At 35.7% G+C, this 18,016-nt stretch overlaps 1 protein-coding gene across 2 annotated transcripts in view; it reads left to right on the forward strand.

Moving 5' to 3' along the window:
• HDAC9 (histone deacetylase 9) overlaps positions 1-18,016 on the forward strand; it is a 387,421-nt gene that overhangs the window by 258,976 nt on the left and 110,429 nt on the right. For both annotated transcript variants that reach the window (XM_062616787.1, XM_062616797.1), the window contains exon 17: positions 4,243-4,292. In XM_062616787.1, coding sequence (XP_062472771.1) covers positions 4,243-4,292 — 50 coding nt within the window. The remainder of the gene's footprint in view (positions 1-4,242; positions 4,293-18,016) is intronic.

Below are 18,016 nucleotides of genomic sequence, written 5' to 3' on the forward strand. Positions count from 1 at the left end.
GTAGGGTTGAACTGAGCTCTGCCATGAGTGTTACTGAAGCAGATCTACTTGTCAGACCTGCTACAGAGAATGTGAAAGGAAACATACAAAAAGGTACTGCATTTTGGAAATAATCTATGGGTGAAATTCCTCCATTTATGTCCCAGCATACTGGATGAAACACTTTAATTTTCAGCTATTTTTATAACATTTATTCTAAAATGTGGGTGTTTTCCTAATTGTAGTGAAACCCAACCCAAACAAAATCGATACTAGCCATCAAAAGAAATGCTGCCACAGTTTTAGTAATACATAGCAATTATTTTTCTTTGGAAACTAATACTAAAAGTTCCTTCTTTAAGGCACACTGTTGCTTTGGTGAGCCATAAGAGCACATAAGAGCAATGTCTTGATCACAATATTATCTAGGTTTGTACATCTTAGCCCAGGCAACATCAAAACTGAAAAATATTTGTAGTAAGATAAATTCTCTGGAGCTTGAATTTCCAAGGTAGGAAAACCCACTATAAAAACAAAACAATACAAAACAAACCCCAAAAGTGTTTCCGAGAAAAAGGTGTAAATTCCTGTAAAATGAAAATTTTGAAACATTTTGAGTTCATCAACATTGTCAAAATGTTCCATTTTGATAGGCAAACATCTCATTTAAATTTTATTTTGTTTTATTCATTTAATTTTAATTTTCACATTATTTAATATAATATGCATTATCAATATATGTATTGTGATAACAAATAATAATAATATAATAATATACAATACAATAATATAATAAATGATAACAAATGTTCCCATTTGGATCTCAGTGGTTGACCAGCATATGGGATGCAGTGTGTAGTTGCAGTTATGAGGTGAAAAAAGGAATGGACCCAGGTATCCTCTCTGTGTTTCTGCCTATGCACAGAGAATGTAGAAATCTTTGTTTATCCAGTCTCAAAAAGCCACTTCTTTACCCACAGTTCTTTACTTGACACTCTGCCTTTTTTGTTTGACACTTAGTCCAAAACATTTACTCTCTAAGTAAGTTTATATCAAGATCCCACTCCTAGCATATAATCGGAGTGTATACTTGGCTTACTGCCCTCTTCTGTCTCTGCTTCTAGGATGTTGCTGCATCTCACATGGCCTTTTACCAAGACAATAGTCAATAAAACACCCTTCCCACATGTTTTTTATGTGCCTGGTTTTTGGCTGGAAGTACTAATCATTTGGGCTTCCAGACTCTTATGTAAAGGAACTTTATTGTCTTTTACCTATTCACAAAATGAAGTGTGATTGTTTCACCTTGCCCCAGTTCAGTGAGGTTGAATCAAACAAACCCTGACATTAAAATTAACATCTTGGTACAGTATAGGAATTCAAAATGATGTGTAGCAAAGGAGAAAAATCTAAAGGAAATGTTTCTTAAAAAATGTCATCAATAACAACATCATCTCATAAAACTTTTCTATTTCATTGAAAGTGCTTTTTTTTTTTTCCTATAGAAATTGTTCCATCAAATTATGTCTTTGCATCCTAAGGAAAAGGAGGACCTTTCCTTATGCCTCTGGCCACCTAAGAAGACGGTGGCACTGTTTCTTCTCTACTTGTGTTCTAGAAAAGTGTTTGCTCCTTCTCCCTGTTCAGAAGAGAGGGTACATGAGTACATCTGCTTTGTCTGAAGCAGCTATAAGCAGAAATGAGATTTAAGTAAGACTAGGGCTAGAAATGTGCTACTTGTCAATAAATGCTTATTTCAGTGTTTTTTCTTGAGAAAAGCTCTGTTCTGGAAGACAGCTGAAAGCAAAACAGCTGAAACGACTGAAATCAGAGAATAAACTGGCTTGAACTCTTGGCTTTATTTTCCCTGCATCAGGACCTACAAATGAAGCTAATGTAAATGATCACTTCAACTTCTACATGATTGTGTAGTTAAGCTTTCTTACTGCTTGTATTTCAGTGTGGTAGTTGCAGTACATTGTCTTGACCTGAAGGAAAATAATATGCAGGCTATGTATCACATCACCTTGTGGTTTCTTGTGACAGAAGAAAACCTTTCAAGTCTCTTTGAATAAGCTCAAGGGCAGAGCACTTATCAAACAGGTCTTACAAATTTATTTCCTTTTTCCCTCTTCAACCATAATTAAGAAAGTGTTTCTAAAAATCAAGTTTCCAAAAGTTAAAAGTTTGTAAAAGTGAGAAATATGCTGTCAACACATCCGTGACTGTGAGGCAGTGTTTAGAGTACAACTAAAAGATCCATTCACAGAGCATCTGCGCAATTGCAATTACAAGTTAGTGAAAAAATGACCCCTTGGAGGAAATGCCTTCATTTCTGAGTGATGATACTGAAAACAATCAGGTCCCCCAAATTGTGCCTTTTTATAAGTGAACATACTTTTAAATTTATTGATTTTTCTGAAAGAGAGTTTTTGCAGATCACGTTTCCTGCTTGTCAGACTCTCAGTCCTCAATTGTCAACCTCGTAAGCAGTTTCCTTGACTTCTGTAGGGACCCTGACCTTAGTCAGTGATGGGTTCTTGAGCACCTAATTTGACTAACCAGCTTCTACTTCTTTTGTGGGTTGGAATTTTAGAGTGCAAATCTTGGATATTTTTTCTAGCTCTATCAGTCAATTGTTCTACTAAATCTTATCTAAAAGATTTTTTTTTTCTCGAGTAATTTGCTGGCAGCTACAAATTCTGTCATGAGACAAAGCCAGAAAAAGTATTATTAATTAAAATTTGTCTTCTATCTTACTTGAACTATCCTAATATTTTTTTTATGATTATTATCATGGAGGTACCCTGGGGTGTGGAAAGGTGTAACTTGAAAATGACTGCTATGTACCAAGTTCTGCTGGAATATCAACTCCAAACATCATGAGAAATTCTCACTTTGATTAATTTTTGGGGTTTGCTTTTTGCTGCTGATTTTCATTTATGGCAGTGTTGTGAGCTCTTTTCATTTTGTGAGGCTAGTTAAGAGATGGACTTACTCTCCCATAATTGAAGCTTTCCCCACTGTTCTCTTCATGAAATCTCAATGTTTTTCTTGTTCTGCAAAGTCTGTTATCAATCTGATCAAAGGCCTCTAGTCTGTTAAAATGCATCTTGGATTTTACTCAAAGTGTAAAGCACTTTCTTCATCTCAGACATTGCAGTCTGGTCTCTTGTACTTCAAAGATGATGCCTTGTAATTGTCTTTACGCATTTCATTGGCACCTGCTAAACATGAGTAACTGCAGCATTCACCCCTTCCATAACAATGGGTGGCTGCTCTAGGTGACTTGAGTGATTCACTATCTAATGTTTCCTCCAGATGGCAAAGTTACAAAGCCAGTTCTGGTGATAAGGCAGGGAAAAAGTTTATGTTCTCTTCCACAGCTGCCTTAGGATCAGATTACACATTGGGATAAGAACTGCATCAAATACTGAGATCCTTACCTGGTTTTGATATTCTCCTTATCAAGACAAGCAGTGAATTTAGTGGTACAAAAAAAAAAGAAAACATTAATGAATAAAAAGTGAATATAAGATAAACCCTATCACATCATCTAATATATAGAGCAGAACAAGCTAGTAATTAGATTCTAAAGCCTATTAAGTTTTTATTCCATTTAGTAGAATGTATTTAGTGAGCAATACTTAAACAAATAGTATTGCTTTTTGTGTTTGTGAAATATTAATGTATTCATTGATGATACATTAATGAAGAGAACAGCATTTTTGCATAGACAGACAGACTAAGGCTGTGATTTTCAAAGGAGAAACTTTTTTTTGAGAGATGAAGTTAAGAAATTAGTTTTCAGTTTCATGTAAAACTTAATGAGGCTCCCTCTGTTCAGTGAAAAAGAAACAGGCATTCCTCAAGCATAATTCACTGCATTGGTTTAGACTGGATAAAGATACTTTCCCCATTCCACAGATTGGAAGAATCTGAGATGACTAGCTTGGACAAGCTTCTTATCAGCTACAAATATCAGGATGATTAGTCGCCCTAGCTCAGAGTGACTTTCTGTGGAGATTTGATCATTATACTCCTTTGAAGCTATGGCTTACCAATCTTAAGATTTGTCACTGTTGTGAAAGAGTGCCTTAAATATCCCATGGCTGATTTGCTTTCAAAATACTATTAATCTGGTATTTTCATTGTGTAATAACAAAATCTGAATTCCAGTAAAGAGTAATTACTGTTCCAGTATTTAAATGTCTTTTTTTTAATAAATGATGTTCATTGTTTCTTTTTTTCTTTAATATATAGGAAATGTGTCTCAAAAACTCTTTTCCTTGTTGCCTTGTGGGGGACTTGGGGTAAGTACATGTTTGGGATTTTTTTTGCAAGAGGGACAGCACACAGCATATGTACTCACAAATGAATTCCTTAGAACTATTGCATTATCAGTTCAGAGTCTTCAGAAGCTGTTGAAATCTGTAGAGATGAAACCTGAGCAGCTATTATGATTTTTTTCAAGGACATGAAAAACAGTACATTACAGTAAGCAAATATAACAATTAGATAAGAACATATTCTGTGATAATGTGCACATTTCTTTGTTGTCCCACTTGGGTTTTCTTACATGAGCTCTGTTTTCTGAGGAAAGTACCATAGGTGTAATTGTTAGAGCAGAATGAGCTTTGGAGAAGCTGTTTTGTGTACTGTTGATACGTAAATACAGCTTCATCTTTTTCAGAAGGGAAAATAAATTACTAAAGCTAACAGCATGAAAAGCGCTCACTGACTGCTACCTAATAACTTGGGTGTTGTTAAACTAATAAGTTATTTGAGCTTTTTTTATGTCTTGTTTTGAAACAGATTCATTCTAAAATGCAAGCTTGTGAGTATTAGGACACTGCAAACAAAAATCTGCAGGCAAAAATTCTTTGCAACACTATATAAAAGAATTAATCTAAATTATTGAAAACCATGGAGAATAGAGAATTAATGCTGATATTGGTATCATGCTCCTATTAAATTATACAAAAGGTAATACCAGGGAGAAATAACTTTCACATACAGGGTTTTTTTTTTCTGAGAAAAATATTCTACACTCTTGGTCCAATTGGGTCCATTATTTACTGATGTCAGTAATATCAAAGTGAAATGATGATATTACCAGATATCAATGGGCTGGCTGGATGATGCACATACATTTTAGTTCCCTTTCCGTGTTTCTGTGTATGCAGGAATAAAGACACAATCTCTGGAGGTCAACTTCCAATGCAACATTCTAAAGTTTTACTTACTTTTTTCCTTCACAAAGGATAAATTCCATAACATAGAATCTTAAAATGGTTTGGGCTGGAAAGGACTTTAAAATAATCTACTTCCAACTCCCCTGCCACGGACAGGGACACCTCACAGTAGACCATGCTGCCAAGACTTTTTCCAACCTGGCCTTGAACACTGGCAGGGATGCAGGATTTACCACTTCTCTGGGCAACCTGTTCCAGTGCTTCACCAACCTCACAGTAAAGAATTTCTTCCTTATATCTAACCTGAACTTTCCCTGTTTAAGTTTGAACCCATTACCTCTTGTCTTATCACTACAGTCCTTGATGAAGAGCCCCTCTCCAGCATCCTTGTGGGCCCCCTTTAGATACTGGAAGGCTGCTATGAAGTCTCCATGCAGTCTTCTCTTCTCCAGGCTGAACAGCCCCAAGTTTCTCAGACTGTCTTCTAGTCTTGTTTATAGCATGGGTTGTTTGTTTTTTTTTTTAATTATGAGATACGTGACAGAAAAAATACTCATTTTGTAAGGTTTTAACACTCAAAAAAGAAAAATTCAATTTTAGCTTTCAAATATTTAGTAACTTTTGAGGATTACTGAGCTATTAGTTAATGAAGAAAGAATCAGGAGTGGTAATCACTCCAGTTTCTCTACTGTGGACTTAGCTTGCTGGTGATTCTGCCTAAAATTTGGAACTTAGTGACTAGCAGCTTGGGGATCATTTCTGTATGAGGATCAGCTAACATTACACATTGACATGTAGACATGTATGCACATACACAAGCTTATATGCACATATTTCAGTATAAAAAAAAAGGTAATTTTTCCACATTGTTGCATTTATTAAGAAGTTTAGAAAAAATTGAGCAAGATATCAATAAAGTTGAGAAAGGATGTTAGGCTTCTGAATAAAGAGGAGCTGATGTAAACTTTCTTTTAGGGCTTTGGAAAGTAAATAGGACTATGGTATGCTTTAAAGATTATAAAATTTTTCTTTGAAACAAGTAATTGCGGTATTAAAAATTGTGAATAGAAATGTGCTTTGAAATCCCTCTACCAGTGAATGTATGTTCTAAATCTAACAGGTCAGAAATGCTCAGTATAAATTCATTTTTAAAGCATTTAAATGTATCTACACTTTTTTTGAGTCTGCTTTATTTTTTTTTATTTAAAATCATGGAAGCTAGATTAAACAGCATGTTGTAGAAATGGATCTTTTATTTATTTCTTTTCTGGTTGGTTTGCCTTTCTACTTACTATTATTGTCAGGCTTGCTGTGGGGCTCTTTTAAAGGAATGGGTTATGACCTCTTTCAAGGTAAATAATCAGATTAGGAACTCTCAGTGATATTTAGCTGTCTATTGGCTAAGATGAGCTCTGGGAAAGGGAGCTGCTTCAAACTGTGTGGAAAGTAATTCTTTAGTTTCAAAAAATGATGGTAGAAAGAAAGAAGCAGCGTTGCTACTTAGTAGTTTTCAACTTCATTGAGGGTTATAAAACAGTAAACAATATAAAGCAGTAAGAATAGTTCATGCAAAGATTTTAAGGAGGGATGGAAGGATTAATTTTCTTTTAGACTTTTGTTCTCATTTATTTTCTTGTTTGCTAAATAATACAGTGAGAAAGTATTAAAAAAAAAGTTAATTCCATTCTTGCAGGAGAGCTCTTTGATCCTATTGTCTTCTAACCCTATGGGGACCTTACTGGTTGTTATTATGCAACTCTTCTATTACTAAATAGATTAGTGGCTGGACTACTCACACAGGTGGGAAACCTAGGCTCATTTCTCTCCACTGCCTGGCTGGATTTAATATCAGAGCCCTCATCTCTTATAGGAGATGACTGTTATCACCGAGCAGATCATAGATTGTTTCTAGTTCAGGACCCTCACACCACACGCTGAAGCTGTGCCAGAGCTGGAAAGAACATTGCACCAGTAAAAACATAAGCAGGATAAAGCCCACGTATCTGAGGCTATGATCTACCTAAACAAGAGGCAGTATTCATAACTAATGTTTTCAGATACTGTTCCATCATGGCTATAAATCTTTTTTGCCAGTGCAAAATGCATGTAAAGCTACTATTTCCTAATTTTGTAATAATTTTTCATCCATATGAATTTTATTTCATATGTGATAGGCACTGATTATGTCAGGTTCATTGGCAAAATTTGTCTTCATGTATGTTAGACTTTCAGAAGGAATTAAACAATAAACTTTATAGTTTTATAAGAAACTATAATTATATATATAATTAGCTCTCTTATCTAAGAGCGCAAAGCTGTTTCATACTGACAGCCAAACTGAATATATATCAAAGATAATGAAAAAAAAAATAGCCATCTAAATCTAACCTCCTAAATTTGCCCATAACAGGTTTTTCTTTCAATGATGGTTACATTTTTTATGAGAGCACTATCCAGGGCCAGCAGTGTAACAGCCACTGAAGTATGGGACCTCTCTTACAATAATGCTTTTCATTCTTTTTTCAAGTTTAACTTTGTTCCAGAATCAACTGTTGTTAAAGAATTCCGATACTGGGGGGGATGAAATTCCTTGAGTTGGAGAAAGACTATCAGGTCTATGGCCAGCAGTTTTAGTAAGATGTTCTTGCAGCTGGTCAGAGGTTTGGAATGTGAAAAATTTTCCAAGAGAGGTGGGTAGATTAGAGGTGAAGTGGCCAAATGGGGAGAATAATCACAAATTACTTTTTGGTTCTGTGGATTATCAGAGTATTCCACAATTTTTTGTTTGTAAACAGCCACTAGAGGTATAACTGTTGATCAATGCATCCATCTATTGCAATATTGCAATTACCCCCTTTCTGTTGTGCTGTGAAAATGACAATAAGAGAAGCAGAAATCTATTTTTAATGGGAGTAAGTTTCATCTCCTTGCCTCAGTCTGTCACTAAAAATAGTGATTGTTTTCCTGCCTGTTTGACCTGCTGCTGTGTGAAGAAATCTTGAAGCCATTTCTCAGCCATATTTTTTTCTCTAGCTGATAGGCAAAAAAAACCCCACAAAAGCAAAAGAAGAGCAGGCTTTTATGATAATGTCATCATCGGCTCCCAGCTTCAAACAGTTCTGCGGCTTTTGAATTGTCATTTATAACTTGGAACTGAACCGACCCATAATTCCCTTGATGCATTTAGAGAAATTGATAACAGACTGCTTCTTTTATGGCTCAGAGGAGGCAACTCCAATCACATCACTATTGGCAGTCAATATTATTTTCTGACATGGTTGTAAAAGTATAAAGGAGCTTATGGCATTTGTTTAGATGAGGAATGGGCGCTCAAGCTGTGCTGGGGTTTATGGGTCCAGATTACTGAGAAGCAGAGGGAATATGACGTTTGCAAACAGGATATGATTTTATTTAAGTTTGGGTTTCATACTTTGTTCCCTGGGGATTTTCCTGCAGACAGGAGAGAATTACTCTTTTATCATATGAAATTGGGCAGTTATCCAATTCCCCCTACTCTCCCCAAACCCTCAAAAGACGCTGCTTCAAACCTGTGATGTGTAAAGTCAGATCTTTAAATAGCAAGAGGAGGATCTGGGGGAGAACACCATCCTGCAAGAAATCAGATGTTAGCAGAATAAATGTTTAGTAAGCTGAACAAAGTGGCTCATGGGCTAAATATTGAGCCATCTGAATGACTGAGAATATCTTGTACATATTACGGACAGTCCATTGCATTTCATCTAATTTTGCTGTTACGGCTGTAAAACTGAGATGAGATCTTATGCTGGGATAAACTGGTCTAGATTCATTAACTGCTGGCTTTGTTTCATTAACTGAAGTGTAGCTTAGATCTTTCATATCAGAAAAAAATATGGCCTGTAACAATCAAGAAAATAAATTTAAATAAAATATCTCTTTTTACAAAAATTGCAAAATATTCATGTTTTCTGAATGTTAAATTTCTTCCTGGCACTCCTTGCTGTGGTAGTTAGATATTACTACTTTTTGTCCTGACCGCACACAAAGAAAAGCAATAAGAAAGGCAAGATTTCACTAGTATACAACTTTAGTAAGTCATCCAGGCAACAAATTGTTTTCTACTGTTTTTCATTTTTAACTTATCTTCTCATCTTGGCCCAGGAAGAATTCTTAGCCTTTACACATTATGAGCCTTTATTCCTCTTTTTTGTATAAAAGTTAATGGTACCAGCCATTACCATGGTACAATAATGTGAAAATTAAGAAAGTATTGGAGATGGCATTGTCTCCTGTAGGAGATATTAGGCTCCAGGGTGCTAGGGGTCTCTCCTTCTATCTGCATGCAAATCTGCCTGTGAAGAAACCAGATTGACTATGATTTGGACAATCAAATTAAATATCACATCCAGACATATGTTAGAATTAACTTGTGTTTGTCCCCTATACCCCAGGCTGTACCAACATGGGTATAATGCTTTCATGATATCAGCCAGAAAATATGTCTGTTTTCTGGTTTGGGGAAAGCAATCTTTTATTCCTAGAAGCACATCTACTCAGTATGATGTCTTCCACTGTGAAATTATTAATATACCATGCTGCCAATATTCATCTATTAATTTAAACTACTTGCCTAATTCATCTTATTAACCTACTGAAATTTGCCAGTTATAACATTTTGGAGCAGGTTGTGAGAGACTTCCAGGAATAAAGAACTTGTTTACCTCCTAAGCCTCTCTGGCAGCTACATCATCCCTAAAAAAAATGCCAAAATTTAATGAAAGCAATCTAACAGATACATTATAGTTTAATTGATACATTTTGCACAACTATTTTGGACTCATAATTGCACAGCCTTGACTGTGTGATATTTTCTGCAGAGCTCATCAAAATATGAGATCAAAAAGGCCATAGATGCATAGAGAATTGTAGGCTTTCTAGCTGACGAGCTCGAAGCTTCCTTGAGTGCACAAACTAAAGAAATAGGGAAATGAGATAAAACCTGCACATTTACTTACTCTTAGTTCAGAACAACAACAGTTCCCTGAAGACTCACTTGTCCAGCTTCACATATTTAATTTTAGACAAATTAACGAAACAGCCAAAGCAGGACCCTGACCACCCTCACTTGTCTATGTAGCCATTATAGAGCCATGTTCAGCAGTAAAGCAGGAGTCAGTCCACCAAAAATCAGAACTGACTAGAGGTGCTTGATTTCTTTCATTGACAGTGACTTGAAGCAACTAAGTTCCTACTTTTAGGTACATTAATTTAGAAAAAATAGAAATGTAAAAGTGTAATAACATGAATCTGGATGATCGGAGCACAAAATAGATATTCTTCCTTTACTGAGGTATAAAGACTTCATTTCTGGATCTGAAATGTGCGATGGTGCCTCATCTCTACACAGGGAGGGGACACCATATTTAGCATGTCAATAACATGGCCACAAAAAGGGAAAATATCTCTTAACTGGGAAGGACAGATATTTTGTCCCATTCTTGTCCTTTCATGGCATTGAAGTGGCCCTGTGCCATCCACCACAGAGCTTGATGTTTATACCACTGAGAGGAGAAACTTTTCAACCGAGAAAGATAGTTCTTTGGCATTGCTGCAGGCACAAGAGAACATTTTAGAATACTCCCAGACTTCTCTTACTTGCAGCAGGCAAGCATAGAAAGCTCAGGAGTTGTAATCTGCCAACTCATCAAAAACAGAATTTGGTCCCTCTGATACATTTTTCTTGCCCTTTTTGACAGAGAACCTCTTCTCCTTGGTACTAGACCAAATTAAAATTGTAAACAAAGATACAGCTCATGGAACACAGAAAATTAGAGTGAAGTTAATGAACTGCCTCAAAGTCAAATAATTAAATGTCTGACCTCATTGTGTGCATTTCCTAAAAACTATTGTGCTGCCAAAGGCCAACATTATGCAAAGAAGCCTTCTTATTTGACAGAATATGAAACATTATATGTACGTATACACACACGTTAAATGTAAATAGTGGAATAGTACCGTATACAATTTACTAATACTATTCATTCTCCCCAGACTTAATACACACACACACATATGGATTTGATGGGAAATCTGTAACTAAAGCAAAAATCATATTTTAATTTTAAAAAGACATGTGTTTATTGCTAGAATTTAGCCCCCAAAGTGGACTGAAAAGCTTTCTGAAGAGGAAATGCTCAAGTGTTTCTTGTCTGAATAAACATGAGGTTCTAGCATAGCTAGGGGTTAGGTGACCTCCAACATAATTTACATGCAAGAAGTAAGGTGAAATACTATGTATCACTAAAAAACTTTTAAGAAATCAGGCTTAAACTCTGTACATAAAAGTTGTATTTTCTATAGCTATGCATTACTACCAACTTTACATTGTTCTATTTGCCCATGTACTCCTGGAAACTGCATGTTCAAACATAAGGAGGCAGCACACAGCATTTTCACACACTAATCCATTAAATACTAAAACAAATGTCAACTTAAATTAATAGAGTACTCGGTGCTAGGTCTGCAAGTGCAGTAACATTTTTTACAAGCATTTGGTGAAATATGCCACATATCTGAGACTTGAATCTGGGCCTGTTTTATTTATGAGTTTTTTCTAAAAACAACTTCTAAGCCACATCTAATCCATGCTATCCTCCCTCCATTCCCCCTACCTATGATCCACACATCACTGTTTCACTAAGGTTTTGAGATCCCTTAGGGTGCATAATGTATGATTTGTAAGACCCAGAGATTCTGAATGCCTATTGTAAAAGTTTAAGAGAATAACCAAATCAAACTATGTTTTCTCAAGAAATTGCTCTATTCAGGCTTCAGCTTGATTTAGCCTGACTTTTCTGATTCTCATTTGAATGCAAAGCTATTTATTTTTTAATACAGAGCCCACATATTTACTTGCTTTTTACAAACCTTAAGGTGAATTCCATTTGTACACAAGTAGGGGGTGCTGCATTTTTTTCAGTGGCTGACTACTACCTTCCGTAACTTCACTAGGTATTAAACTATTAATTTTTATGTAGAACTTTTTACTGAGTATTTTCTGAAAAATTGGCCTTGATTTATAATAGCTATACAAGTCAGATCACTATTGACAGGTAAAACTTGAAAGACAAATATTTTACATACATTGGGTACATGTATTAGCCACATTCCTCGCTCTTGCCTGGAAAGGAGCTTTTGGAGTCAGATTTAGTAGCATCTAAAATTCTGTATAGAAGTCCATTAATGTTGCTGATAAATTCTCCTACTGGGATTACTCAAACACAACAGAGAAGCCAATGCAAACCCAAGTGAATCCCATTTTTTTTTTGTTTAAGCAACGATTTGTGATGATCCTTTGAACTATTCATCCCACTATAGACTAAAGATCACATCCCTTCACAAATTTTGTAAACCATACTGGTAAGCAAGAAAGTATGAAAAGCTGACAATCTCTATGGCAGACACTTTAGATTAAAGCAACTAGAAATGCCTTTGACAGAACCAATATCTGATACAGCTGTAAAATAGCAGTAAAAATAAAAGAAGCTCACTGTACATATTTTTCCTGAAGTAGCCTGCTTTTACACACTTCCTGTATGTGGGATTTATGGAAAAGACGTCAGCCATGCAAACTTTTTCTCCTTTGTTCCTTAACAACAGACATGGCTGACAGGCCATTCATTAGAGGTTGTTCCTTGGAGATGATGTGCACACTTTCGCTTCTTTAGTCATGGTGAGATGAAACAGCAGCTGAGAAGCACGTTGAGGATCTTTTCTTCTCGGTGGAAATCACGGAGGTGATGAATGATCACCAGGACATCTGTAGGAGTAGGAGGTGAGAGCTATGAGCATGGCACCTGGGAAAGCTGCACTGCTCATGGACAGGAGCAAAACATTACAAACTTCTGTGCTAGCATTTGCTGGCACCAGCTGTCTCCAAGAATGACAGACTCCTTGCTGGAAGTGATAGCAAACTGCCACACATAATTTTTAGAGGTTACAACACTTCAGGAAAATATTTAATTTCTATTTTCATGCCAGAGAACTAAAGAAAAAAAAACAGTGAGGGAAACATGTTTGCTCTGGCACAGTAGAAGAATGTGAGACTCCGAACGCTTTTAAAGCTAAAGCACAGGAATTTTCTCTGTAATACACACGTTTTATTAAATTGCAGTATCACTGAGGAGGTCTGTACTCCCCTATATTATTTCTCACAGTTTTCTTCATTAGTCCATTTACTGTGTATAGCTACACTCTTGTTAGCTGACTATATTTTATTTACTTCTCAGTTTTATAACTACTTATATCAAAGGACAGATTTATTTTTTTTTAATGTAGTATTTTCTCCAGATTTGTATTGAAATGTATCCATTTGAAATGTATACTGAATTAACTTCCATCCAAGGACAGCTGAGTCCAAACTCTTTAAGAAAAGGACAAAGAATCATTTTAAACTACTGTAAAGAGCTACTATTTTTTAGCTTGCTGTCCAGGATATTGTACACATAGAACACAAACAATGCTATCAAAGGATCATTGCAGGTCAAGTTTCCATGAACAGGTAAATGACAGACTACATTTTTGAATAATTCTCAGAGGTAAAAAAAAAGTAGAGCATCTCTGGCAGGGACATGTGGTAACTCTAGGAGGACTGGTTTTGATTTTTATGATGGCAGCATTTGTGCAGACAATCTGGAGCAGGATAAGTGATTCAGTATATTTTTAATTCCTTTAAGTGAAATCAGAATTCCACTGTGGAAGCTAGATTTGTGCTAAACTGCAAGTTGTGTGTACATGTGTGTGTGTGTGAGAGAGAGAGGGCAGGCTGTAGGATGTTTTGTCAGAATCCATCTCAAAGCAGAAACTTGCACTCTTTTCTGTATTGCATATAGTTATCAGTGGTTGTGTATTTAAGGCAATGTCTGAGTTTACAATATTTATTTAAAAAAGAGAAATAACACAACAGATGAATACACCATGCAGGGTGTGAAAAATGGAAGTGTGTGTCAGACTGTATTATCTCTCGTCAGCAGAACATTAGTGAACCCAGTGAGCATTAAGCACATCCCAGCAGGTTTCCAGGGGAAAAAGGCCTGAAGCAAAGGATAAGGAGTGAATAGGTCCCCTAGCAGGGGAAATGATAAGTCAAACAAAGGGCAGTTACAAGTTTCTTCTAAAAATCATTTACTATTATTATTCACGCTACTTTTCTCACCGTCTGAGGTAGGCTCAAGGTAACATAAATAGCAGGTAACAAGTAACATTTCAGTTTTAGCAAATGTGGTGATTTCAGAAAGGCCTTTAAGTAAAAAAAATTCTCTTAGATGTATTTCGATATCCTTCCTCTCCACCTTCACATACACATGCTACTTCCTATGCATAGAATGAGGAGCTGGTAACTTTCAGACTTTCTAGTCCATCTTCCTTAATAAGAAATATTCCATCCATGAGGGGTTATGGTACAAGCTTTCTATCTACTGAAATATCTGTGCTCCAAGGCTTAGCTTGTTTTCACTGTGTTTAAAGTCTTCATTGTGAAAGTCATCACATAGATATTTCTTGCAGGAAACAATCATATCAAGTTCTTTTCACAGTGCAAAGCAGGGAATTTCTGCACACAGGGCTTGAAATATTAGTTGCATTCAGTCAGGAAAAGTTGCCTACATTTCTTTTCACTTAAGTCATTGCCTTCTATTTAATGCCTCCACATCCACTTCAGGGACAGGTAGCTTAATTTCTATCATCTGTAGCTTTACAGAGTATTAGCTCTGCTACACATGCCAATGACTGAGCTACACTAAATGTGCTTGAAAAAGCCTACAACTTACAGTGCTCATTCAGGAAGCTCGGAGCGAAGTAAATCCATATGTGTGTTAGAAAGTCAGTGTTCAAATAGGGCTCGTGTTTTCTGGCTCTTGGCATTATCATACACAAACCTTCTTTGATAGGTTTGCAGCAGTGATAGGATTTTTGATAAAGAAATGTGTAGTATGCTCATGGTTAAAAAGTGACATTTTGATGCTTTAAAAATGTTCTTTTTTATTTGGTTAAATATTCAGAACCTTTTCCTACCCTGCCAATTTTCTTAAAGAACTCTTAAATGAAAACATATATAATTAAGCAGGAAAAATACCCCAAAGATTCTGTGTTACATTTAAGCTACAAATGCTGTATTTTCTGTAAATTTTGTTGAATTTTATCTGAAAAAAAATCCTAATCAAGATAGGGTTTTAACTGAATTCTTTGGCTGCTTCAAAGCACTTACAGAATAAAAACAATCTCATAAAATTTCATCTGACTTTTTCATAGTCTGTGATTCAGAAAGCTTCACATTTGTCAAAAATTAATGCATACTCAGCATCTAGATACACTGTCAGATATATATGATATATACATGAACTAGAACCAGAAACCACAGTGTCTAATCCTATTCCCTTTACTTGTATAAATTCCAGCCATTTCATCTCACAGGAGTAAAGAAAAGCATATATAGTAGGATTTTACATAGCTGCATTTCATATACAGCTTGACAACTGGGCCAGCTAGTAGCTGTAATTCTAATGGGTCTGCCATTTATATCACTGCATTTCAACAGCAATTTGCAAAGTAAACATTAAGTAACACTAAAAGAAAATCTCTGTTTAAACACCTGAAACATTTAAGGCAATGCACAGAACTAACAGAGATATAAAATGGAGTAAGATGGCATTTTGCAGTCATTACAGCTAAAGCATTGGCTGTGTGATGAAAGTTCTTCAAAGTGGTTCTTCATGCAATGTTCCTCAGAAATTCAGTCTTAATTTTGCATGAATATGAAATAGAATTTGACATCTACTCTTGTAATGCCGTGCCTTTTCAGGATAATTAGTCATACGTTTATGTTAGTTTTCTTGTATTATAATAACTGTGCACTAAGGTATGCAGCTTCAGTTGGCTTCCCCTGGCTTTGAGAGTTTATGATTCATTACATGTGTCATGCCCAGGAGATCAGCTAAAATATCCTGAATTTCCTGTATACATTCAGGTGGTCATTTTTGAAAATTCCTTAGGAAACACTGTTTTGCTTCCTGATTGCCCATTTTTACTTCCAGTCAGGGTAAAATTAGGTATCATTCATTGAAGTGGTCTCAGGGAAATTTTTCAGTGGAAGACATTTGGTCTTATTGTCCCAGCTCAGTCTCCTCACACTCAGCTGAAAGCAGAAAATGATAAATGCCATATCCTGGCTAATACTCAGCGTTTGGCGGCTGGCTCATGTGTCAGAGCAGACAACTGTCTTGAAGGGTGTGTACTCTCAAGCTGTGGTTACAATTTTAACTTAATCTGCCTTCCTGAAAATGAATCATAGTCCCTTTGAGGATGCAGGCTCCTGCTCATGCCCTGGTGTACCAAGCAGCTGCCATTGAATCATTTTCCTCAGCCACTCCTTCATGGTAACCTTAATTTGCTAGCCATAAAAATGATAAGGAAGTACTCCCTCTTAGCCCTCTTGTTGATACTTCTTTATTTAAAGTTCTACACAGCATTTTTCAAACTTTATTATGGCTTGATTAAATTGATTTAACCAATGACCTCTACTTATTTATCGCCTTATTTGTTTTAAAGATGAATATTCATTCATAGTTGCTTTAAAGCAATAGAGACAACCTGAAGATCTGCCTAACGTTAAATGCATCATTATTTTTTTCTTTACTACTTGGCTGCTTTTTCATATCTTGTAATTTTCTTTGTTACTTACTGATTTGTGGGTGTCTTCGGGAAAGCTGCTTAATTTATTTAAATATCAAGCTACCAATCTGCAACACAAATATAATAAATCACCCCATATCAAGCTGATGGTGCTTAATTGTGTTTGTACAAGATTTTGAGTTTCTCAGATGAAAACACAGTGTGATATTATTACTGCTATTCTAAACTTTGCAAGCAAAATCCAGTCTTCTTATTCAGCTCTATTGTGAATACAAACTATTTTCATTAGTTCTGCTGCATGCACATAAAACTAATCAAAACAACAAAAAATTCAGGTCCAGTATGCTGAAAAATAAGATCACTTTAGTAGCTTGAAATATAATATTATTGTAACAGTAATGTCGAAGACATTTGACAGGTGTAGAGAAGATCAAGCTTCTTTCTGTTTCAAATGACTAATCAGAGAAATTCCTCAGAACCTCCAGAGTCGAGTAGCAGTTGCATCCATTTCCAATTACTTGATTTCTTTCTTTCTTTTTTACTTCTTTCCCCGAAACCCCCCTTTTTTTTTTTTTTTTTTTTTTCCTCAGAAATTAGGAACAGAAGCGTCTGGGTCAAACTGAAAATGTATCTCAGTGTGCTTGGAAGTTATCCAAATAGTATCTGCCACAGTATTTTGTTTAACCCTAAACACTTTTCTTTTCATGATAAATTTGTACTGTATGATATAATTAAATGCACTTCCTATGGAGCATCGAGGAAGTCTGGCTGTCTGTTTGGATGACTTTTTCAGCCTATTTCAAACCATCATGTCTGCTTGGAATAGTATTGTATAAGGGATATATAAGATTTCAGCTATAGTTTTTGGCATGTTTCTCCAAAAAAAGAGTCACTAAAAACAAATTTCAAAACTAAAATTTTAGCATGACAATTGACACTGTAGAGCAGTGCTGCTTAGCTATCTATTTCCTTTATAATATTATATCATTATAATATTTTATGCTTCTACTTTATATAATATTCATGTAATGTTCTGTATGTCACATTTAGAAGGCACAAAGGATTATTTTCTCTGCTTAACCACACTCGTGCTAAGAAGTGTGACTTAGAACCTTTCAGCCAAAACTTACCAGTTTGTCAACACTGGAGATGCAGCAGGCGTCACACTTGGTTTC

The sequence above is a fragment of the Pezoporus occidentalis genome, unplaced genomic scaffold (assembly GCF_034315485.1).
Source record: "Pezoporus occidentalis ecotype Australia unplaced genomic scaffold, CSIRO_AGI_Poc_V1 ctg103, whole genome shotgun sequence".
Lineage (NCBI taxonomy): Eukaryota > Metazoa > Chordata > Aves > Psittaciformes > Psittacidae > Pezoporus > Pezoporus occidentalis.